At 41.0% G+C, this 24,623-nt stretch overlaps 1 protein-coding gene across 1 annotated transcript; it reads left to right on the forward strand.

Annotated features, from left to right (window-relative positions):
- Positions 1-937: 937 nt before the first annotated feature.
- DLST (dihydrolipoamide S-succinyltransferase) lies at positions 938-22,845 on the forward strand. The gene is made up of 15 exons (XM_077123063.1): positions 938-1,069; positions 1,649-1,682; positions 4,426-4,474; positions 7,038-7,090; positions 7,245-7,319; positions 7,517-7,572; positions 8,077-8,188; positions 11,571-11,726; positions 12,225-12,301; positions 14,158-14,255; positions 17,321-17,451; positions 18,886-18,959; positions 19,250-19,333; positions 19,739-19,906; positions 21,276-22,845. Exons 1-15 carry the CDS (start codon positions 1,007-1,009, stop codon positions 21,408-21,410), a joined length of 1,365 nt encoding a protein of 454 aa, XP_076979178.1. The 5' UTR covers positions 938-1,006; the 3' UTR covers positions 21,411-22,845.
- Positions 22,846-24,623: the final 1,778 nt, after the last annotated feature.

The raw sequence follows: 24,623 nt of genomic DNA on the forward strand, positions 1-24,623 counted from the left end.
GCTCACCTTTAACAATACAGGCTTCTTCTCCCTGTCCTCAAATTCCCCAGTATTCACATATGTGGTCTGAACCACTACTCACTAGGTATTGTACCTTCCAGCCTTGAGGAAATGAATAAGGGGATTGCAGCTGCTGTTTCTGCCTTCATGGTGATAGGTCTCCAAAGGGTGTGGATTAACGTGCATGATGGGACACAAGGTCATGTCCTTTTATTTATAAGGTAATGGATAAAATGTTATGCCTCAAGAAAGCTAAGAGGCCCAAATACAGCCGCAAATATTCACTGTGCACCCTGCCTACCTATGCCAATCTCTGTTCTAGTGCTGGGGATACGACAGTAAACAAGACAGACCGGATCCCTAATCTCATGAAGTTTATATTCTAAGAATGGGCTGACAAACGAACAACCCCCGCCCAGATACCCAGGAAAATCAGTTGTTTGGTTAAAGAGAATTTGGGCAGGGACAGGGATAGATCTGGAGATGGTGTTGCAAAAGTAAGACAAGTCGGTGAAGGTCTTCGGCTTGGCAAGAGGGTAATGGGAATCCTTGAGATGTTTCTTGGGGGTTCTTTTTCTTTGTTTCGGGGTTAGGAAGGCAGGGAAGTGGCAAATGCCCTTTTAACAGTTAAGAAACCTAGGGACAAAAAGTCTAAGACCAGGCAGGTATGTCCGCAAAGGTGGGCGTTCAAAACCAGTGCTCGCCTTTCGCTTCTTTCCCCTGAAGAAGAACAGTGCGGGGCCCTAGGGTCCCAGGTGAGGAGAGCGCGGCCCGCAGCATCCAGCTCTGCACGACAGGCTCCGAGAGCACGTCACTGACGTCTGCCCGCGGGCGCTTGACTCCCGGGCTGGGACCCGGGCTGTTCTGTGCCACCCATTCGCCCGCTGCCAGTGGTTTGCTCCGAACACCCCTCGCTGCGCGGCGGGTGCCGCGACCCGCCCCACTTCCGGTTGCCGCCGGGCCCTATATCCGCTGTCCGCCCGCTCTCAGCTTTCCTGTGTTCGTGATGTTGTCCCGGTCCCGCTGCGTGTCCCGGGCGTTCAGTCGCTCCCTCTCCGCCTTCCAGAAGGTACGGTCCGGCCGGGCCGGGGTCACAGCGGTGAGGAGCCTGTGGGCAGGCAGCCGGCCGGCCGGCCCTCCCAGAGGCGCGCTCGCCACCCAGGCCGGCCACCCAAGGGCACTGGGACGCGGAGGCCGCGGGCTAGATGGCCCAGGGTCGCCGTCGCCCTCGGCACTGCCTAACCGAGCAGAGCCCAGAGGCCCCTCTCTTTCTGAGGCAGCCCTCGCCAACCATCTCCTGCCGCACCCTACCCTCAGATCTCGGGCTCGTGAGCCGCCCGGAACTGCGCCCGCCCTGACACGGGACTCAGAGTTCGGGAGGAGGCGCGGATGCTTCCCGGTGTGATTCGGCGATTTGTCTCTTCTCATCTGTTAAAATCAGGGGGTGTCAGCCCCATTGGGAAGTTGACATAGTTTGACAGGCCCAGTGTGCAGGTTGGGATCGTGAGCCCTGGATGTTGCATTTGGAGTCACGAGATTCACCTGTCACCAGCACTGAGACAGCTTTTGAGTTTATCTTTAAAAGAAAAAGCTGTTTCTTCCCTCCTTTCATCTTGGGTGACGTCGATAATGTCTTCTTTCTCAACAGGGGAACTGCCCTCTAGGGAGACGTTCCCTGACTGGTAAGTTCTGCCCTTGCCCTGGCCGTCACCTAAAATGCTCTTCTCTTGGGCAGAGGAGTATGTGAGGAAAGACGGGGTACCTGTGTTTTGCCTCATAATGTTCAAAGACATAATGTTCAGTTCACATAAGAGTGAAACACTGTCTGACTTAAGTAGTTAGCCGTCTTACGTTTAATAATTTAATAATTACAGCTGTTATTCATTCATTGCATAATTATTGAGTGTCTTCTGTGTATCAGTGCTGTGCTAGGCACCAACTGGAGATATAACAATGAGCAGTTTTGTCCTCATGAGGCTTACTGACGAATGAGAAAGACAAGGTGTAAATGGTTAAGCAAACAACCACAAATTTTAGTAAGTGCTAAGAAGAGCATGAATGAGGGTAGACAGAGAAAACCCCTCTGAGTGGGTGACATTAAAGCTGTGACCTGGAAGGTGTGACAGAACCAACCTAGTAAAGAGCAGTTGAAAGAAAGGGAACAGCATGTGCAACGTCCCTGAGGAAAGAAAGGTGGCAGTATTTAGGAACTGGAAAAGTGGTTTGGCTAGGGCATTTTGGTTAAGAGAGGAAGTGGCATTGGCATCAGAAGATGTTATAGAGACTTTTGGAAGGAGTTTAAATTTTATCCCAATGCTTTTTGGAAAATCATTAATGCTGTGTTTGATATAGCTTATTTTTTACTATATGACTAGCATAAAGTTGAAGGGATGAATCTTTATTGTAGGCTCTCCGTATGCCAAGGATTGTTCTAACTGTTTTCTCTGCATTTTTCAGTTAATCACAGTCAGTAAGAGAGAGAGATTTATCTCTGTTTTACAAATGTACGACGACCTGAGACTCAAAGAGCTTAAGTACCTTGGTCAAGGTCACTGGGTCAGCTATTAGTCAAGTCAGGTCTCCCTGAGTCCAAAGCCTGAACTCTTTAACCATCATGTTATATACTCATATAGTCCACAGATAATTTGAGTGTTTACTACATACCAGGTACTATGCTAGGTGACAGGGATGCTGATGGTCTCTGCTCTCATGTATCTTATGGGCTAGCTGGGGTGGCAGAGTAAGTACACATTTATGCACACATGGGACATAATTACATTGTGATAACTAACAGAAGAGAAACGCAGGGTATGATAATGGGGTAAATGATGTAACCCAGTTTTGGAGGATGAGGAGTGTAGTGGAAATGTCAGTAAAGGCTTTCCAAAAAAGTGGTATTTAAGCTGAGACTTGAAGAATAAATAGGAGTCAGCCAAGAGAATGATACTCCAGACAAAAAAGGGAGTTGCTGGTACAAAGGTTTTCAGGCAGGAAGGAGCTTAACAGGTCATGGAAATGGAAAGGAAGCCTGCCTGGCTAGAAAGATAGAGCTGTGTAAAGATTTTGGACTTTATCCTGAGAGTCGGCAAAGCATAGCACCTAGCATGGCGTCAGCACAGTGAACTCTCAATAATAAACATTCTTTTTAACTGGGAATCCTGGAAAATGCCAGTAAGCATTCTCTCCCTTTTAATAGACTGACAGAACAATAGAAAGAGCCTTGTTTGCATCCTGGATCAGAGCTTTACCTTGGGTAAAGGTAACCTCCAGAAGTCCTATATAAATATGAAATAGGAATAATTGCAGATGGTTACTTCACTCCAGAGAGTTGTGAGACTCAGAAATCAAAATGAGGTCATTATGTGAAAGCTTTTTATAAACTAGAAAGTCCTGTACAAATGGAACTTGCTATTGAATGAGTTCTAAATTGGACTCAAGGTTCCAAAAATCAGTATAGCAGCTGGCTGTTCTAGCTCAGAGATGTGCTATGCTTAGGATTTTTACTGCAGGCTCATTGGCTGCTTGGCATAGGTAACTTGACTCTGAAATCCAGGAATGTTTGTGAAGAGGTGGGCACAAGAGAAAGAGATCTCCTGTCGTCAGAAAGCATTAAGATCTGGTGGGTGGGGATGGATTGTGAATAAAAATAAAATAAAAATAAATATATATATATACACATTATATGTATAATTATGTAATAATTATTATAATTATATCAATAAATAAGTTTATTTGGGAAAGGCAGAAATAGTAATTAGTCACCAGTTGGGGAAATGGTATTACCTGTGAACAGATAATTGGTAGGGCAGAAAGGGGCTCTCATTTTGTCAAGAGTGAACAGGGTGGAAGTTCACAGGAAAGGCATGGGAGAGCAATAAGCTGAAAGGTGGGGAAATAATTTGCTCAGTCCTAGGACAGGCTGGAGATCCTGAGCCTAAAGAAGCCCAGTCTTTGCTACTTCCAGCCCTGTCCATTCAGGAACCAGGGACACAGAAACCCAGACCAAACATCCCCCCTCCTTCTCAAATTAGGTTATGTTAAGACATTGGATAAACCATCACTTGTCTTTCTCAAGTTTCAAGTGAAGTATTTGAAAACTTGGGGAGGTAGAGACATTTTATCATGAAAACACATAGGAATAATGCAAAGTTTATGAATATTTAAGATAAACAAGGTACAAAACTGCTTTAAGCTATGCCCTTAGATTTCTCCCCCTTCCTCTCTAAACACATACCCATTGCCCTCTGTCATTCAGGCTACTTTGGAGGAAAAGTTTGAGAAGTAGGGCTTTGGGTGATGAAGATTATCTTGTTGCCTGTCCTTGACCCTGCTCTCTCAGGGATGAGCATACCTCTTTTCTGTTCCTAGCAGGTGCCCTTTGTAAGATAAGGGTTGTTGGTTAAGAGTTGTTTTGTTTTCTTACAGGGGTCTTGTTATGTCAGGGACCAGGTTACCCTGATAGGAGGAAGATTATGTAAGTATCACTGGGGAGCACAGATATATGGCCATGGGGAACTTACTAAGATACCAGTTCTAAATATGACCATCTGATTGCATCACTGGCCTTGAAGCCTAGAAGTTGAGATAGTTATGTGTGCAGACCTAAACTTGATAGTCATTCTTTTATGTATAAAGTACCTTGAACATGAGCTCTATGCCAGGAACTGGACCAGGAGTGCATCTGCCCTCCTCAGACCTTTAGATTATAATGAAGTGAAATTGGAACCCTCTTTTTATAGAAATGGATATGAATGAGTACTCTGAAATATTCAAGTTGTATCCAAGTGCAGCTAAAAGATCAGAGGTTATGTTTATGGTGGAAATTGAGAGCATCCTCTTTGATAGCATAGTTATTCATTTTAGAAGCACTAAAGGCACTCTAGTGGACTGAGCCCTGAGACTCTGACTAGCTTGGAGGGAATGCTTTTATTGTGTAATGCAGTCTGGAGAAAGGCTTCTTGTGTATATTTTGAATTAACTTCTGCTTATGAATGTCGTGAAATGTTGTGTAATGCTACTTTGCATTCCAAGTATTTTCACGTCAGTGATAATAGGATGCCCTCTAGTAATGTTTTTTAAAAAACAACTATCAAGCTACAGTCTTTACAGCAAGAGTCTTCAAAGTAAAGCGTCAGTAGATTGGCTCCTTCTTCACTATGGGATTTTCTTGTAAACTGAAAAACTGATAAACTCAACACTAGAAGTATGAATTGCTGCTTTACTTTTGGAGGGCAGTTTGGCAATCAGAAGTCTTTGAACTGTGTGTGCCTTTTGATCTAGCAATTCCATTTCTAGGAATCTGTATTGAAGAACTCCTAGTATATATATACATATATATATATATATATATGTATATATATACAGATTTCAATCAATACGGGCAAACAATAAGGAATTGATTAAATTATACCGTGTGAAATGTTCGCATTGTGATAAAGTAGAAAAATTAGCAGATTACAAAATGATCCCATTTCAAGTTATATGGTATGATCCCATTACATATACTGTTTTTGCATTTCTAAATATTCTACAGTGAACATTTGATACTTTTGTTATTTAAAACATTTAGAAAGATTTTGAGTTGTAAATATGTTACCGTAAGTTATAAAAAAAAGTTTAGAGATTTAAAATGTGCTACTCATCTGCAGTTTAGATGAGAATTGGGAAACCACAAATCTCTGCAATAAATACAATAACTATTTGAAAGTAAGTTATTAAAATAACTAAATGGGAAGGGGAGTATCACCCTAATCTAATATCTGTTTTGTTTTTGTATTATCTTTTTCTGTGAAGATGATGCCACTTCAATTTTTAAATCTTTTATCAGTAAAACCATTTTTTATTTTCTTTATTTAATAGGTAATATATTTACATGTTCAAAACTCAAAAGGTTAAAAGGTATCCATGAGAAGACTTTTTTATCCTTGCTCTACTAGATTCCTCTTTCCAGAGATAGCCAGTGCTCCTGGCTCTTGGGGGTCTTTGCAGCAGTCTTTGCCTTTGCATTTACCCATTAGTTCTGGTCCATGGACATTTCCTCTATGGTTGCAAACTATATACAGAATGTTTGTAATCTGTATTTTTTACAACATACATTTTCCCCCTTGATTTTGCATAGCCCTTATAGTTATTCTGGCATTGTAAAAGTAAAAAAATAAAAAGAACTTAAATATGTTTTGCTTTTCTGTTATAAAAATAATAAGTGCTTATAGAATATTCAGATAATCCTAAAATCCACAGAAAGTGAAGTCCCAGTATTTTGAGTTATCCCCGCCCTCCAAAATGTGTTTGTATGTGTAGGTACCCATATGTATCTACATCTCCCACTTCCCAGAGGTTACCACTGTTAATTGTTTTGTGCCTACAGGAGGATACCATTCTCCAGTTTACATTATTTAAAGCAAATGCCGTATTAGAAAATGTTTTGGCCTTTTGAAGTTCCTCTTGAATGAGTCCAGAGTGGACTGGTGTGTTGCCTCCTAGAAGGGGAACAGAGTCTCACTTTATTTAAAAAATTTTTTTTTTCCTTTTTGCAGAACATCCTGTTTTACTCTCCTTCCAAGTTAGTTATCTCATCTTGCTGCTTTATCTGATTCTAAATCTAATCCTGAGGAGATTCCATTTTACACGGCACAATGCTATATGCCCCAAGGGTACTCAGTTTTTCTTACTTGTATGTAATTAGTTAAAGAAATTAGAAAGGTACATCCCTTTGGTGGGTCTCCCAAGGACCAGGTTGCTTATTTGTTTCTTCAAAGAACCAAACATAGCTCTCTGTTTTGTGAGAACTGGCATTTCATTACAGCACTGTGTCCTATAGGATACCCAGGTCATCCAGTAAGACACCCAGGTCATCCAGAGGCTCTATTCTAGACCCTACTGAACCAGAATCTCTGAGGGTTGGGGACCTGGTGGGTACCCCTGGTCAAGAATCACTGATTTAAAGGGAAGGTGACCCATCGTGCCTTAATTACAATAAAATATGAGCAGTTTGCCTGCTTAAAGGAGTTAACTTTTCTGGGTTTTTTTTTTTGTAGCAGTAACAGTAGTATCTTCAATATTCGCTTCTTCAGAACTACAGCTGTATGCAGTAAGTACCTATCTTCAGTTCCCTACCTTTTTGGGAATAAAGTTTAATGGGGAGAGCAATAATCGACTTTAATTAAATTGAATTTAATTAAGAAAAAAATTAAAAAGAGGAAAAAAAATAACGACTTGTGATTTTCTTTTTTGTTCTTTTCTAGCGGATGATGTGGTTACAGTCAAAACCCCAGCATTTGCAGAATCTGTCACAGAGGGGGATGTCAGGTGGGAGAAAGGTAAGGTTTAGTGCTCTCTTACTTCTTAACTTTAAATGGTTTCTAAAAGTCCCCTCTCCTCCCAAGATAATCACTGGAATTTATGGCTCTACCTCTCCTCTGGGTATTTGTAAGGGGTCTTATAACCCACCTGCTAAAGAGGTTTTGTGGCTACTGGAGGCTCCTCCCTAACAGGTAGTTTTTGACTGTCTTTTCAGCTGTTGGAGACTCAGTTGCAGAAGATGAAGTGGTTTGTGAAATTGAAACTGACAAGGTAGGCTGTGGGTTTTACCTATATTAATGCCAATTCTTCATGTTCTCTCTTGGTTTTTTAACCTAATGAAAGAAACAGGGAACTTAACTGTTATTTTAAGATAATTTTTTAACTGGCTCTAGTTTTAGCCTGTAAAGGTGTTAGAATAGCTCATTAAAAAAAAAATACGAAAATTTCATTTTAGTGTGTTCACATGTATGTACTTTGTCTTTTTTAACTTTTAAAATGACTTACTTTGTGTGAGCTGTTTCCAGTTGTTTTTCACATATTTTTTGGCAGCTCATTAACGAATATTGCTTTAATGTTTTTGAGAAAGGGCAAATCTTCCCAATATTATGTGTCATCGCTCTTACACTGAAAGTGTGACTTTCGCAGTTTCTTTGTGCAGGGCCTTGTGTTATGTGTCACGACTCTTGTGATTCATATTTAGGATTCTATATAATTAATTTTCTAATGCTGAGTAAAAATTTGAACTCTTTTTCTCAATCTCTCTTCCTTTTTCAGACATCTGTACAGGTTCCATCACCAGCAAATGGCGTGATTGAAGCTCTTTTGGTACCTGATGGGGGGAAAGTAGAAGGAGGCACTCCACTTTTCACACTCAGGAAAACTGGTGGTAATGTTTTCCTGCTTGTTAAGATCTCCAGTGTTCCCTCTTGGGATTGGGGCTGAGCATACATGTTAATTTCCTAAGTCTCAAATACCTGTTGGCATTATAGGTGTCTTTTAGTTGAGGGAGTAGGCGAGAAAATATTTATATAGTGTGAAATAAACCTTGGGTGGGCAACAGTGGCTCAGTGGCAGAATTCTCACTTGCCATGCCAGAGACCTGGGTTCGATTCCTGGAGCCTGCCCTTTTTTATTATTTAATAAAAAATTAAAAAAAATAAACCTCATAATACTTTTTTCTTTCCACATATGTTTCTTTGGCTTAACCTTTTCTTAAGGGTATAATAGTAATAAGGACAGTTCTAAAGACAATGTTTTTTGTCCCCAGTTCTCATATCTGAATCATATGAGAGCTTTTCAAATAGTACAAATGCCTAGGCTCATGTTCCTGAGAGTCTGATATCCTAAGTCTAAGGTTATCAGATGCTGGCTTCCTACAGTGTTTTGTTGTTTGTTTTTTATGTTCCCTAAGTGATTTTTTTTAATTAATTAAAATTTTTTTAATATATAAATAATTTAATTTGGTATAAAGTATAAGGCAAACACTGTATTTGTACTAGTCCATCTGTTAAACATCACGTGCCCTTCAACAGTTTCGAGACATCTTTTATTGTGTATTACTATTCTGTATACTGAATGGTCTGTTTCAAGGACATTCAGAATAATCCAGTGACCTGTGTGTTGTCTCATAAAACATCCCCTTAATGTTTTTTTTCTCTTTTTTAATTAATTTTTAAATTAAAAAATATATATAACAAACATGAACATTCTTAACTTATGATTATTCTGTTCTATATATAAAATCAGTAATTCACAATATCATCACATAGTTGTATATTCATCATCATGATCGTTTCTTAGAACAGTTGCATCAATTCAGAAAAAGAAATAAAAAGACAACAAAAAAATTCATACATACCATATCCCTTACCCCTCCCTTTCATTGATCACTAGCATTTCAATCTACTAAATTTATTTTAGCATTTATTCCCCCTATTATTTATTTTTATTCCATATGTTTTACTCTCTGTTGATAAAGTAGATAAAAGGACCAGAGGATACAAGGTTTTTACAATCACACAGTCACACTGTGAAAGCTATATCATTATACAATCATCTTTAAGAAACATGGCTACTGGAACACAGCTCTACATTTTTAGGCAGTTCCCTCCAGCCTCTCCATTACATCTTGACTAACAAGGTGGTATCTATTTAATGCATAAGAATAACTTCCAGGATAACCTTTCAGCTCTGTTTGGAATCCCAAGTGATTCTTACACACAGATAGTGTTGGGAAGCACTGTTCTAAAGTGAGAAGAAGCAGTATTTCATGGTGGCTATTATGGAAAATTTAACCTAGTATCTTTCAAAACTGTTCTCTGTGGAGGGTTGGTATTTCTAATGGGAGAGAAATATGAAACAAAGAAGGTAAATAATTTATACTAGACCTCAGAGTCAATATTAGAGATTAGAAGAGAAATAACTTTTCTTACTCTTAGTTAAATGCTAAAACTACTGAAGTTTATTTTTTCTCATTGTTAAAATAGATAAGCAGAGAGATGGTAGATTGTGAAACCAGGTGCCCAGAATGAGAAGAATGTATAGTAGAAAGTTAGGGGATAAGAATGATTCTCCCAGTTGAAGAGTTCTATTTTCTGCTCTTCTGTCCCTTACAGCTAAAGCTAAAACAGAAGGAAGTTCTTCTAATTTAAATACAAAACTGAATTTGATGTCCAGATGGGTGAGAATCTAACTAAACCTCAAATTTAAAGTTGTGTGTGAATACTTGACCATCTCATTGATTCATGAGAGTATTCCTAGATGGAATGCTTTGAACTCTTAAGCCTAAATGGGACCTTAATTATTAAAACTTTTTATTTTTTGATAGTTGAATGTTCTTCCCTATATGATGTTAAAATTAAAAAGACAATACTCAAGTGGAGAATTCTTAGTCCCTAGTCTTGGGGTTTGTTCATACGAAACTTAACCCCACAAAGCCTACTTAAAATTAGGCCTAAGTGTCACCCCCTAGAGAACCTCTTTTGTTGCTCAGATGTGGCCTCTCTCCAGCCAACACAACAAGCAAACTCACCGTCTTCCCACTGTCTTTGTGGGATATGACTCCCAGAGATGTAAACCTTCCTGGCAATGTGGGACAGAAATCCTAGAATGAGCTGGGACTCAGCATAATGGATTGAGAAAACCTTCTCAGCCAAAAGGGGGAAGAGCGAAATGAAACAAAATAAAGTGTCAATGGCTGAGAGATTCCAAACAGAGCCGAGAGGTTATCCTGGAAGTTATTCTTACACATAAAATAGATGTCACCTTGTTAGTCAAGATACAGTGGAGAGGCTGGAGGGAACTGCCTGAAAATACAGAGCTGTGTTCCAATAGCCATGTTTCTTGATGATGATTGTACAATGATATAGCTTTCACAGTGTGACTGTGTGATTGTGAAAACCTTGTGTCTGATGCTCCTTTTATCTACCTTATCAACAGACAAGTAAAACATACAGAATACAAATAAATAATAGGGGGAACAAATGTTAAAATAAATTCAGATTGAAATGCTAGTAATCAGTGAAAGGGAGGGTTGAGGGGTATGGTATGTATGAATTTTTTTCTCTTGTCTTTTTATTTATCTGAATTGATGCAGATGTTCTAAGAAATGATCATGATGAATATGCAACTATGTGATGATATTGTGAATTACTGATTATATATGTAGAACAGAATGATCATAAGTTAAGAATGTTTGTGTTTGTTGTTATATTTTTTAAAGTGAAAAAATTAATTAAAAAAAAAGAAGACAATACTCTCAGTAGCTTTTTTTTTTTGGCATGGACAGGCTCCGGAAACCAAACACAAGAATTTTGCCACTGAGCCACCTTTGCACCACCCCCCTCATTAGCTTTTTTTTTTGGGGGGGGGGGGTTGGGAAGGGGTGCATGGTCTGGGAATCATTAGCTTTTATATGTGTATGTCAGCATTTTAAATTATTGGTTTTTTTGCTTGGAAGTTTATATTTCCTTGCATTTTGAAAACATTGCTGAATTAGATGATTAGAGATACTTGTGAAATAAGGGAGGTAGCTGAATTGAGCTGGTTACCTGATATGGATCTAGGTCCCAGGGAAGTAGAAGAATGCCTTATATCAGTCAGCCTCTCAGTTGTATGTATTTCAGTACCTTGCCCTGAGCAAATACCTGGTAGACATTTGTTAATTATTGGAGATACAGTTTTTCCTGCTAAATTCTGCTTAGTATCTGTAATTTGGTTGCTTTCCATTCCGAACAATGCCAGTGGCATCTGTTTATCTTATTTTCTAGCTCCTCCTGCTGAAGCCAAGCCAGGTGACGCTCCTGCTGCTACAGCACCAAAAGAAGAGGCTGTGGCATCGGCAGTTCCTACTCCCCCTTCAGCAGCCATACCCACTCAGATGCCACCAGTGCCCCCACCCTCACAACCTCCTATTAGCAAACCAGGTAACCTTTAACTTCCATATGTCTTTTTTTTTTGTATGCTATTTGACAGGGTCACATACTGTTTTTCCATGTCAGTATCGCTATTACTGCAGCATCATTTGTTGAATTTTTATTTGTTTTTTTTTGTTTTGTTTTGGGGAAAGAGCATGGACTGGGAATCAAACCCAGGTCTCCTGTATGGCAGGCGAGAATTCTACCACTAAACTACCCTTGCACCCCCTACCTGTCTTTTTGTGGGAGAACTTCTCTTCTAATGCCACGTTTCCTCGCAGGGTAAAATCTCCATGGCTTTGAACAAGCTTTGTGGAAAGTACACTAGACTTTGTATCAGAAAACCTGAGTTTGCATCCTGGCCTTCTGTGTGACTTTAGGCTGGACACATAACCTTTCTCAGCAGCTTGTTCACCTGGGAATGATAGCACAATATGAAAGCACTAGCATGTACTCAGTAAATGTTACTTACCTTCTTTGATGCAGCTGTACCCTCTCCTTTTTCAGTGTCTGCTGTAAAACCCACTGCTGCTCCTCCAGTTGCTGAGGTGGGAGCTGGCAAGGGTCTGCGTTTGGAACATCGGGTAAGCCTCTCTCACTTCCATGAGAGAGACAGGGAAAGTGTTGAGACTAATTAAGTTGTGAGTATGGTAGTGTCTACCTTTGAATGACCAGGTTTCTGCAGTTCATTCGCTTGACCTTGTAAGCCTTGATAGCCAATGTAGATTGGACTTAATATTCCCAGAATTTAAAAGTTTGCTTCACTGGTATCAAGATAAACTTTGGGCTTGGCAAAATTCTAAAATTCATAGGCCACGGTTTTAGGAGTTTGGGATTACACTGTTAATGAGAAACTGTCTCATATCATGTATGTCTGGAGGAGGAGATGATACATGTAATTAAATTCATTCTGTTGATGAATGTGTTTTCTTACCAGAGATCTCAGTTTAGAGAAATATGAAAAATTTGACTTTCCAGTATTATGTAGTAAGATGTGGAGACAACTTAGCTAATCTACAAAGAAGTTTTTCAGCTTCATTATTCTATTAATATCTCTTACTCCAACAATGTACTAAATGTTGACTTTTTAAGAGTTAGTTCTGTTTGACTGTGTACCTCCTATCCTGACCTCAACTAGAAAGCTGTAAAATTAGTAACATTACTGCTCAGCATATTATTTTTTGTGTGTTTATACAATGACCCTAAAGTAAAATACTTTAATGTTAAGATTATTTTGGTTGATAGAATAAGTATTTATTGTTAGGAAAATGAGGAAATGGGGTTTCAGGAAATAACTTGTTCATAGTCATATAACCATCAAATGGTAATCAGGGTAGAATCTGAGATCTTCTGAACCCTTGTCCAGTGGTTTTTCAGCTATATTATGCAACCACTCAAATGCCTGGGGTGAGTGAAATATTTGCAGTAGATGGTAGTTTAGTAGTACCATCAGTCTCCCTCCCCTTCTTGGTGATACACGTCAGAGAAATGGCTTACTGAGCTCTGTTCTATACTTCTAGATATGTAGCCAAGGGCTGTGCAGTAGCAGTGACAGACATAAAACCTCAAAGAAGTATGGTCAGAGTATGGGTTCCCCTGTCTGAGAATACTTCCTAAAAATACTATAACTTCAAATTGTTTGTTGCCTTTGAGTTTCTGTTGTGTTTCTCTCTACAACTAGCTATTATCATGCAAGTTTTTATCCCCAGAAATTACCCTTTCTGTGTAGTGAGTCTTTTTTTTTTTTTTATTAAGAAATCTTCACGCATGCAGTTTATCCACAGTATACAATCAGTGGCTCACAATATCATCCGATATCATCACATAATTGTGTATTCATCACCATGGTCATTTTTAGAACACTTGCATTACTCCAGAAAAAGAAATAAAAGGAAAAAAGAATAAAACTCATACATCCCATACCCCTTACCTCTCCCTCTCATTGACCATCTGTAGTGATTCTTGTCTTGTCTAGACCTAAGCCACATTCTTCCTTTTCATAAATCGAGCTTGTTTTTTTTAAATAAAACTATTTTCTGGCCCTCTATTGGTTGAATTTCATCTGAGTGAGTAGTTTGTTTGTTTTTTTTTTAAGTATTTTGTTTATTTTATTATTTTTTGTTTGTTTGTTTGTTTTTTACATGGGCTGGGGCCGGGAATTGAACCGGGGTCCTCCGGCATGGCAGGCAAGCACTCTTGCCCGCTGAGCCACCGCGGCCCGCCCCTGAGTGAGTAGTTTTTGCCTATGTTTTCTTATTCTTGCTTGGAAGAGCAAGGCCACCACAGGACGGGGGAAGCCTAAGGCTTTCATTGTTCTCAGATATTATATTCCTGTAGTCAGTGCACTCCTGGCAAGCTGAATGTGCCCTCTGACTAAATGGGGAATAGCTTGATCGGAGAAGACCAGGTTTGTCAAAACTTTTCCCACTTTCACTTTCAGGAGAAAATGAATAGGATGCGGCAGCGCATTGCCCAGCGTCTGAAGGAGGCCCAGAACACATGTGCAATGCTGACTACTTTCAATGAGGTTGACATGAGGTGAATCCTTTTTCCCTGTTCTCTTTTCTCTTGGAGTATACATGAACTTGCCCAAGTCCCTACCTTGCACTGTTTCCAAAAATGACTTGACAGGGAAGAGGTGGTTGCCCTGCCTTTTGTTGACTTACACTAAATGACCATTGGTTTTATCTTTCAGCTGACTTTCCAAATACCGTGCCTGCCCCCATTATGAAATAAAAAAAGAATTAGCCTTTAAGACTTTAATATCTTGAATCTTTGATAAATGAGGCTTGTAATAGTTTAATTTTTGATGACTAATATCAAGGGTTGCCAAAGAGAAACAACAACCAGGCCAAGAAGGTTTACCCCCAGGCAGTACCCTCAGGGATGGAGAGTCGCTTGACAATGTGAGAAGAGCAAGGGCACCACACCTTGTAGCTTTCTTACTGTCACTGCTCCTTATGCTTGTGCCTAAGTGACTCAGAATTGGGTTGGTGAAAAGGCATAGATTTATCGTAACTCACCTTTCCCAGCTTTGATAGTAAAATGGAAAGTACGATATATTTTTAAACAAAAACTTCAAAATATAAACCAGAAGAACAAATACAATATACTCATATCTGTAGTGAGGTCATTATTGACCCACCTGTTTTCTTCAAGATTTTGATGTCTGCAGGTGTTAGCACTGCAAAAGAATGTAATTAAATATACAGTGTTTGAGTGCTTACTGTGTATGACAATTCAAGGGGGATAGAAGGTGAGTGAAAAAGAGCTTGCTGTCTGGTTTGAACAAACATTAAATAAAACCTAGAAAAGTATCTGAGTGGTAAAAATGAGTATGAAGTGGGGAAAGGGGTGAGATCATTTGATTTTAGAATTGATTGATTCAGGAAGGCTTTCTGGAGGAGAGATTTTAAATAGGCCTTAAAGAATGACTCGCATTTTGACAGGTAGGGTTCTGGAGAAAGGTTATTCCAGATGATGTTATCACTGGACCATGACATAGGCAGGAAAATTTAAGACATTTGAGAAATAGTCAAAGATCATTTCTGTAAGGAATCTCTATAGGAAGGAATGTTAAAGAATTTTGGATCCACATTTCAGAATGTTTTAAAAACCAGGATAAGGAGTGTATATTTAATCCAGGAGGTAAATAAAGTCAGCCTATCACCCTTCTGCTTCTTTCTGCGTAAGTATTTAGGGTGCTGATCTACTTTTCATTAGGGAAATTTGTTTTCCTTGTGGAGGGGGATCTGAAAAGTAGAAGGAGTGGTTAATGGGCAGCATTCTGTGGCCTATTTCACTAGATGTCATCCATCCTTCTTTGAAGCTTCATAAAGAGACTTGATGTCATTCAAGCCAAAGATCAAAGATTTTTCATCCATAGGATGTAAGGAAGGACCTTGACTAATGGATTAGAAAGGCTGAAGCTTATGTTTCGGTGCATTAGGGCCAAATTGTACACAAATTGAATTGGACTTTGAAATTCTACCCGATTCCTTAAGATAAAACTTGTAAATATTTGTGGCCTTGAAAGATGCATTTGGCCCAACAGCTTTGATTGGAAGGTAAGTGCAATAGCTGGATCTCCTTTCAGCAGCAAATAGAGATGTTACTTAACGATGGCCTGGGGCCTTGCTGCAGCCAATAATCTCATTTAGATCGAGTGCCCTTTGGGTCTTGTGCTGCTCAGCTAACCCATATGGGCCTGTCTGAGACCTCCTCTTCTCCCCTGCTGTCCGGGCCTCTGTCTCCAAGGACAGAACTCTGAAATAGAAACTGCTAATGACCAGACAATAGCATTTGGGCAGGTTTGAGAGCAGAGATGTTTATCACTTCTCTTTCCCTCTCCTGTCACACTTGTGTCTTGGGAGCTGGTAATGTCTTTAGGGTGGTAATCCTAGCACTAAATGAGGTTAGACTCAGGAAAAACAAACATTTTAAACCCAATCAGTCCCCCTGGGAAAACCTTTTTTTCTAAAACAAAAGGTCTAAAGGCGGGGTAAAAGTTGTACCATATCTTATCTTTTGTGCTAATGTTGAATTAGGCCATTTTAGGGAGAACTGAGCATTTGGGCCTGAGATAATGGTAATTTCTATTTCCATCACAGAAGTCTATTCCGATAAATATTAAGGTCTCTGTAGCAAAATGATGGGAAAGCCATTTCCCCCAACACATCCATGTGTATATGGAACAGCCAGTTCCAAAGGATGAAAGGTTGTTCATGTAAAGGCTTCTCAGAATGCCCTGCTGCTTATACTAAAAAAGCTTAATCTGAGGACAGCACACATGGCCACTTTTCTAACTACCAAGGAAAGCACCTCCATTAAAGTAATCTTAAGGGGAAGAGCTTTGTCTTCATCACCTTTGTATCTTGGTGCTCAGTACTGACCTTTGCATGCAGTGGGTATTCAATACCTGTTTGAATGAGCAAGTAGATGGAACTGCTAACTCTGAGGAGAAGAATGAATCCGCTGACTTGCACATAAGCCTAAAAGAGCACTGAGTTATACCCTTCTATGTATGGTTATGACTGCTTTTGCTCATATGGAGCCTTTCTACCTTTTTTTTTTTTGTCTCCACTAACCAGAAGGTAGGAAGAATCTCACAAGTAAGTTATTATCAGGCTTGGTGTTTTTTTAATAAAGATATTTCTAATAAGAATGAAAAGAATATTACTTGTTTTGTGGACTTTGTTTATACTTTAAAAAGAAACTTTTTTTTCCAGGGTAGATGGTTCATTATTTTAGCTTAACTAGAAATCACTTTATCATCCATGGCAAGAATGTTGGTGCGCTGTGTGATCTCTTGGTCCTTAAATTATCTGCCACTGCAAATCTGTGACTTCTGGGACATGAAGGAGCCCTGTAAAGGGCCGCCTTAAAGACAGACTATACCTGATCCATTCATATGTTTTTTTATTTTTTAAAGAACAAGGTTATTGTTTTGACCTCTACTAGAGTATTTCAAAACTTGAACTTAGGTAGATGGCCCCAGGGTATGGGAAAAGCTTGCCAAATTGTGTAATGGAGTTAGTAACCAGTATGAAATCAAAATAAAGGCTTTGTTTGTGGTCAGTTTGTTTTGTAATGTGTTTTTGCAGTAATATCCAGGAGATGAGGGCTCGGCACAAAGATGCTTTTCTGAAGAAACATAACCTCAAACTAGGCTTCATGTCGGCATTTGTAAAGGCCTCAGCCTTTGCCTTGCAGGAACAGCCTGTTGTAAATGCAGGTGAGTTTACTGTGGCCAGAATCACAGAATTCCTGGGAGGTAGGCATATGAACATAGAATTGCTCCCACAGAACATAGATGTGGGGGTCAGCAGACCAAGACATTTTATTTCCTTCCTGTGAAAACATGGTTTTCTTCCCTAGGAATCTCTTGATTCATCTTCATATTTGATCTCCTGAAATAGCATCATGATTACTTTGCCCTACAAGCTGGACTGAATAGTTTCTCTTCTAGTACACAGCTTGATAGCTGTTCTAACAGCAGGCAGTTCTGGGGCAGTCTGGTACTCCAGAGTCATGTCAAGGCAGAAGCTCATGTAATAGCTGACAGCCCTCTTCCATGGGCCCTGTTATCTTGGGGCCTGACTTTAACACTTGGCACAACTCCAGAGTGACTTTTGATCTTGGATCGATGGATCTCACTGGGAGACCTTGGGCTTGGCCCCTTTTGTGTGTACTTGGTGCTCATTTTTCTTCCTTTTTATTCACCTACGTCATTGAAGTGTTGACCTAACAAGATGTTCTCTTTTCCTATTGAAACACTTATCTGTTCCCTGGAAGGTTGGAGAGGGTCAATAACACTTTGGTAACTTCCACCAATGTCAGGGTCCCTAAAGATCTAGAAATAGAATCCCTAATCCCATTCATTGAGTGGTTTGCTTTATATAGGTAGAAGGGGCTGTCTTTGTTTTACCGAAAATGTGTACCTTTTTTCAATTCTTTTATTCTCATACCTTCCTAACTAGTTATTTCTCCGTCATCTCTGTTGAGCCCCTTTCTTCTGCATGCCCATACATGTAGGCATTTCTTAAGGCTCTTTTAGCCTTTTTTCACTTTACTTGCTTTTCCTGGGTATCTTATCTAACAATACAACTTAGACTTTCTTCCTATGGAAAAAGTTCCTAAGTTTGTTACCCTTTATTTTCTTTTCCCAGTTTGCTATCTCAAGCTAGCATATCTAAAGACAGTCCATCCTACCTCCTCCTGAACCTCCTAGAAGCTCTTCCCCTTGTACAAAGTGGGAAGCAGAATGGGCAGTACCTCCCTCCCTCTCTCCTTTGCTAATTTGCCTTCTCTACGGCACTTCCTTAACCTAGCCATTCTCTGCTAAGGGAGGGCATGAGTGAAGCTAGTTAATAAGAACTTATTGCATGCCTGTCATATGCCAGCCTGTGTATTGACCCCTCCTCAGAACTCCCAGAAAAATGGATGCTCCCATATGCAGACTCAGTCAGGAGACTTGGGAGATAATATGATTGGTTGGGGTGGGAGTAAGATGAGTACAGCTGTCATTTGTAATGTGGTGGTTTTCATATTGGTTGGTCAACCCACACTGTATTAGGTGCTACAGATTCTTTTTCACTCTGTTAATGCAAATGTTACCTCATTAGCTTAGCTTTAGGGAATTGTATATAACATGTATTTTCTCTCACAGTGATCGACGATGCAACCAAAGAGGTGGTGTATAGAGATTATATTGACATCAGTGTTGCAGTGGCCACCCCACGGGTATGTTGGAGCAGGAGGTGGGAGCTCTGGTCCTGGACTTTCACCTTATCTGTGGCAGAAAAAGCATACCACTGGGAGAGGTTTCTGTTTAGAAGGGAGCTGGTAAAAGAGTAACATAATTTTAGCTGTAGATACCGTCTTTAATCTTAATCTCAGGCAAAATACTTCAGACTTTGTAATTACATTGAGTAGTAGAGGATTCTGGGAAGAGAAGAGCTTTGGCTCAACACTCGAGTTATAACTATAAAAGGGACTGTTCATTTGCAACTGAAACCAGCTTCTCTCTTCAGGGTCTGGTGGTTCCTGTCATCAGGAATGTGGAAACTATGAATTATGCAGATATTGAGCGAACCATCAGTGAACTGGGAGAAAAGGTAAAGTAGAATCATGAGTATGAGTTGCTGGGAAAATCAGGAAGAGATCCTGGAGAAGGCTGGGTTCACCCGTAAGCTGTGCTTCGGAGGCTGAAGTCTCACTGTATTCTGTATAAGAAGTATATGCTGCTGAGAAAACCAGTAGCCCATAAGAAGAAGAGTACAGATATTGGGTGGAGCTTAGCATGCTCTCATGACAGAAAATCAAAGGGAAAAAGTTGTTCTCTTTGAAGCCTGGGACACCATGTAGTCATGCCTTTGTTTTATGGAGCATTCATCTCAGCTGAACAACTTACAATGTCAGAAGTCCTACTGGTCTTACATATGAGTCTTTTGGAAGTTTTTCTTTGGGAGATGACAGCTGGGTTGGCTTAATATTTCAATTATGATATCTCTGTTTTTTAGGCCCGAAAGAATGAACTTGCCATTGAAGATATGGATGGTGGCACTTTCACCATTAGTAATGGAGGAGTTTTCGGATCACTCCTTGGAACACCCATCATCAACCCCCCTCAGTCTGCCATCCTGGGCATGCATGGCATCTTTGATAGGCCAATGGCTGTGGGAGGCAAGGTAGGAACCATCACATCTAAGGTTCTAGTGGCTAGGTGCTGTTGAGAGGGAAATCTAGTCTTACTTAAATGCCAGTTATAAAAGGTTCACTATAATTTCAGGCATGAGTTCTGTTTCTTAGTTTCTAATTAAGAGCTGAGACACTGGCTCTCAAATTATGTCCTGTTGGTCAGCATCATCTGGGAACTTATTAGAAATGCAAGTTCTTGGGCCCTGTCCTAGACCTGAATCAGAAATTGCAGGTGATTCTGATACATGTTAAAATTTGAGAACCATTGCGCTAAGAAGGCTTGTTCCTTTCTCTGGGACCAGTCAACAAGCATTCATCGGGTGCAGTTGGTTAACAGTCTCTAGGTGCTGTAGGATATATCTGGTAAGATACAGTTGGTGATTGTTCTAGTTTGCTAGCTGCCGGAATGCAATATACCAGAAACGGAATGGCTTTTAAAAAGGGAAATTTAATGAGTTGCTAGTTTACAGATCTAAGGCCGAGAAAATGTCCCAATTAAAACAAGTCTATAGAAATGTCCAATCAAAGGCATCTGGGGAAAGATACCTTGGTTCAAGAAGGCCGATGAAGTTCAGGGTTTCTCTCTCATCTGGAAAGGCACATGGCGAACGTAGTCAGGGCTTTTCTCTCGGCTGGAAGGGCACATGGCAGACACGGCGTCATCTGCTAGCTTACTCTCCTGGCTTCTGGTTTCATGAAGCTCCCCGGGAGGCATTTCCCTTCTTCATCTCCAAAGGTCGCTGGCTGGTGGACTCTCTGCTTCGTGGTGCTGCAGCATTCTCTGCTCTCTCCGAGTCTCTCTCCTTTTCTCCAAAATGTTTCCTCTTTTGTAGGACTTCAGAAACTAATCAAGACCCACTCAAATGGGTGGCGACATGTCATCCCCTAATCCAGTTTAACAACCATTCTTAACTAAATCACATCAACTAGGGAGATGATCTCATTACAGTTTCAAATATACAGTACTGAGTAGGGATTATTCTACCTTTAAGAAATGAGATTTATATTAAAACATGGCTTTTCTTAGGGGGCATACTTCTTTTCAAACCAGCACAGTGATGTAATTCTTTCTCCAGAGAAACAGAGGGCAACAATGCAGAGCAATAGATGAGCTGCCTAAGCTGTACAAATTTTAGAAGTTCTCTGGGAGTTCAGAGAATCAGGTTAGAGGGGTTTAGCTGGCCCTTGGAAGATGTGTTGATAGGAAAAAGTTTGCTGGGACTCCTGAGTTTTAGAACCTTTTGGGGTTGCTATTTTGTGAATCTGAAAACCACAGAAATTCTCCTTGAAAATGCCCACTTTCGGCTGCACTTTCACTGACCTTCTGTAGACAAACCTCTTAACCTCTCCTTTCTTTAGGTGGAGGTACGGCCCATGATGTATGTGGCTTTGACCTACGATCACCGGCTGATTGATGGCAGAGAGGCAGTGACTTTCCTTCGCAAAATCAAGGCAGCAGTAGAGGATCCCAGAGTCCTCCTCCTGGACCTTTAGGAAGAAGCCACGCACTCCTACAACTCAACCATGCAGGAACTGAAAACCAGTCTTCTCCCTGTTTCCTCATGGGTCCCAGGCTAGCCTGGTGGCACAAAGGCACATGCTATTGGCCTCAAGCAAGGAAGCCAGGGCACTATGTAACCAGCAGCCACAGGTCTTGTCTTGGTGTTCCTGCCAGGCTCTCTCCTTCTTTGCACCCTTCTCTCACACTCGACTACCTTATTTCCTTAGACTTGAGAGAGAGAGAGAGAGTTTTATTTGATGCTCATCACTATTCCTGCCTTTCTTCCATCAGCCCTCTTCAGAGATGATTTTGCTTCTCCCCAGTGCCAGTATACAAAAGGGGAACCACCAGGGACCATGTGATTCCTAAGTTTCTGTCTTTTGCCCACTCTCCAGACACACCTAGGAAGATGCTGTGTTTCCCAGGCTCAGAGCAGCCTCTATCTTGGCTGTGCACATTCTCACATAATTCTACCTGTGTGGAGGTATTGAACACAGGGGTAGAGGTGCTGCTTTGTTTCTTAAATGGCACCATCATTGATTTTGAGATGCCTCGTCTACCTCTTCCAGGAAGCACTGGCCAGGAAATCTGGGGGAGTGTTGATAGGGGAGAAGAGGGCAGATTCCTTCTGAGGCTGTAAGTTATAAATATAGATGGGAGTAGAACCCAGGCCTGCCTTTGCACTCTCTGTCCTATCCTCACACCAGGAAGACCCATTTTCCAAACCCTTTCCAGGCTATGAGAAACCATTGTAGTATATTGTTCTCATTCCGAGCACATCATGGCAGGGTGATAGAGCAATGGTCATAACCAAGAGCTGGAGCCTGGTAGAAATTGGGGGTGGTAACAGGACAGGTTTCCTGTGGACTGGCTCAGATCAATCTGAGCTTTTAAATTCAAGTTGGAATAAGCATGTGGACTTAAGAAGCAGTTTTGTTCCTGCCTATGTTATGGCCCTTCAGGAGCAGGGCCTTAGCAACTCTTCTTCTGCAGGACGCAGATCTGGGGGAGGATGGACTGTGGTGGAAACCAGCCACAAGATGCTGGTACACAGTGCTGAAATGGCTGATGTCATCTCTAAGGTACTGCCCATCAGGTCTGGGCACAATCATTGGAATTCCCTGAAGCACAGTTAAATGCATGGATCTTGTCAGGAAAAGCTAGTGGGCTTCATTGCCTTGTATTCAACTGCATCCAGGCCTGTGGCAGCTGACACTTGAAGCCAAGGGGCTATTTATTTAATGCAGTGCCCACTTGTATCTTGAACTTATAAGCAGGGCCTGGGGATGGGGGGAGAAGGGAAGAGGATGGGAGCCAATACTGAGTGCCTGCAGCATCTACTATTCTGTCTTCGCTATTCAGAACTTGTAACTAAAATATTTAAAGAAACTGATTTTAAATGAAAATTAAAGGGCAAATATTCTCAAACAGGGTTCCAGCTTCTGGGCTTCTTTTGGTAATTGGTTATGCTGGTCTCCAACACTGCCGCATCGATGATTGTCGTTGGCATTAAAAGCCACTTAATGTTCCATTAGGTATCCTTTGATGTCCCATACTTCTAAATTAAATTAATGCTGTTCATATTTGGCAGAATGGAACATTGCCCAGCCAGGAAAGCATGACAGTCTCTTGGTACCCTAGTTTCCTTCCAGTGAGCCCTTTGAACTTGTCAGACCCTGTTCTTGAGAGGAGATACTGGGTTTCTCAGCTTTGTGAAGCCTCTTCAGAATAGCAGTAGACATTTGTGGTTTTGTGGGGTTTCCATCATTTTGAGGATGGATTGGGGAGAGGTAGGGCATCTCCTTTTAGTTTAGTATTTTAGACTTCATTGCCACATATGCACCAAGATGCTTAATAAGGGTAGGACACTTCATAGGAGCAGTGGTCTGTGAGGATGAGTGGACACAGTTGGTAGACTGACGTCAGGTGACAGATGTGATGCTGTCCTGGTTTAAGTGTAGCCTTGTCTTTCCAAACATTCCTATCTGCTGATCCTGCTTGCAGTTAGGCCATCCCTATATAGAGGTCGGTCCCAGTAAGAAAGTGGGTCTCAGAGGGTGTAACTAGAAGTAGTAGGTAGAAAAATGTTTGGGTTTAGTGAAAGGGATTTCAGAATTACAAGATTTAGGGCACAGTACTAGAAGCTTTAGTTTTGCCAGTAAAACCCCAAAGTAGGTATTAATTGCCCAGTGTTAATGAAAGGGTTGACTGTAAACCCCATAAGGTCTGGGAGCACAGTATTCTAAACCCAGGGCCCAGCAAAGTGCCAGATGTGCAGTGTTTGTTGGATGGATAGATGAGGGCCAGAAGTTCCGGAAGTGACTCACTTCATGAATCAGTGGCTGTAGTGGGCTGGCCAGACTTAGGGGAGAGTGGCAGAAGGAATACAGACTTCTAAACTGGCTCCACTAGGCTCTGACCAGGTCCTATAATTTAACCTCTTGAGTTTCAGTTTTCTCAGGAGCTACCATCATCTCACAGGATCACTGTGAGAATTAAAGTATTCCCCCCAGAGAACCATGACCCTCTTCCAAGGCTTCTCTTTCCTATTTTATTCCCCATAGAGCCTAATATCTCACATGCCACCACTTTCCATCAGGCTCAAGGCTGAGTTGTGGGAATCCACAGGCTGGTATACTTTATACCACCACCCCTGCTTTCTACTTCCTAGAAGGCCCTCGTTCTTGCCTATAATGAAGAATGGTTATCTCTGGGTAAGCCTTCCGGTCTTCTGTCAGAGTTACTTTCTTTGCATTAATGAGGCAAGGATTCCATAAGCTATAGCAACTTTTATTTTAAGAGAGAGGGATTGGGGGTAGTCCAGCCTCAGAAAAAGCCAGGACTGAAGACCATAGTAAATGAGAGACAGTCTCTGCTCTCCCATGTCCTCTCTGACCCAGAGTCAGAGGCACACGAGGCAGGAGCTGGGGTAGAGGTCTGGCAGAAGTTTCTGGCTTAGGGGCCATACCCCAATAACCAGGTGAATATGGAGAGGTGAGAGGAATGAGAGTACCCAAACTTGCGTGGAGGTGGGGTGGGCTTTTGTCTTTGTTGGGGAACCATGTGCTCCCAGCTCTTCAGATACCCAGAAACATTTTGCTGTTGGCTAAAAGTGTGGTCAGTGGTTTCATGTGTTTTATGGTTTCTCATTCCAAAGGGGGATGAAGTAAGAGTGAGCAGTGAAGTCTTAAGACCAGAATCCAAAG

This window comes from Tamandua tetradactyla, chromosome 12, assembly GCF_023851605.1.
Source record: "Tamandua tetradactyla isolate mTamTet1 chromosome 12, mTamTet1.pri, whole genome shotgun sequence".
In the NCBI taxonomy this organism is placed as follows: Eukaryota; Metazoa; Chordata; class Mammalia; order Pilosa; family Myrmecophagidae; genus Tamandua; species Tamandua tetradactyla.

What these genes read in the sequence shown, in the direction of transcription:
- DLST (XM_077123063.1), top strand. Translation starts at nt 1,007, where the DNA reads ATGTTGTCCCGGTCCCGCTGCGTGTCCCGGGCGTTCAGTCGCTCCCTC. An exon ending in ACCTCCTATTAGCAAACCAG is followed by an intron (nt 11,727 to 12,224) that starts GTAACCTTTAAC and finishes CTCCTTTTTCAG; the next exon opens with TGTCTGCTGTAAAACCCACT. An exon ending in TTGCAGTGGCCACCCCACGG is followed by an intron (nt 18,960 to 19,249) that starts GTATGTTGGAGC and finishes TTCTCTCTTCAG; the next exon opens with GGTCTGGTGGTTCCTGTCAT.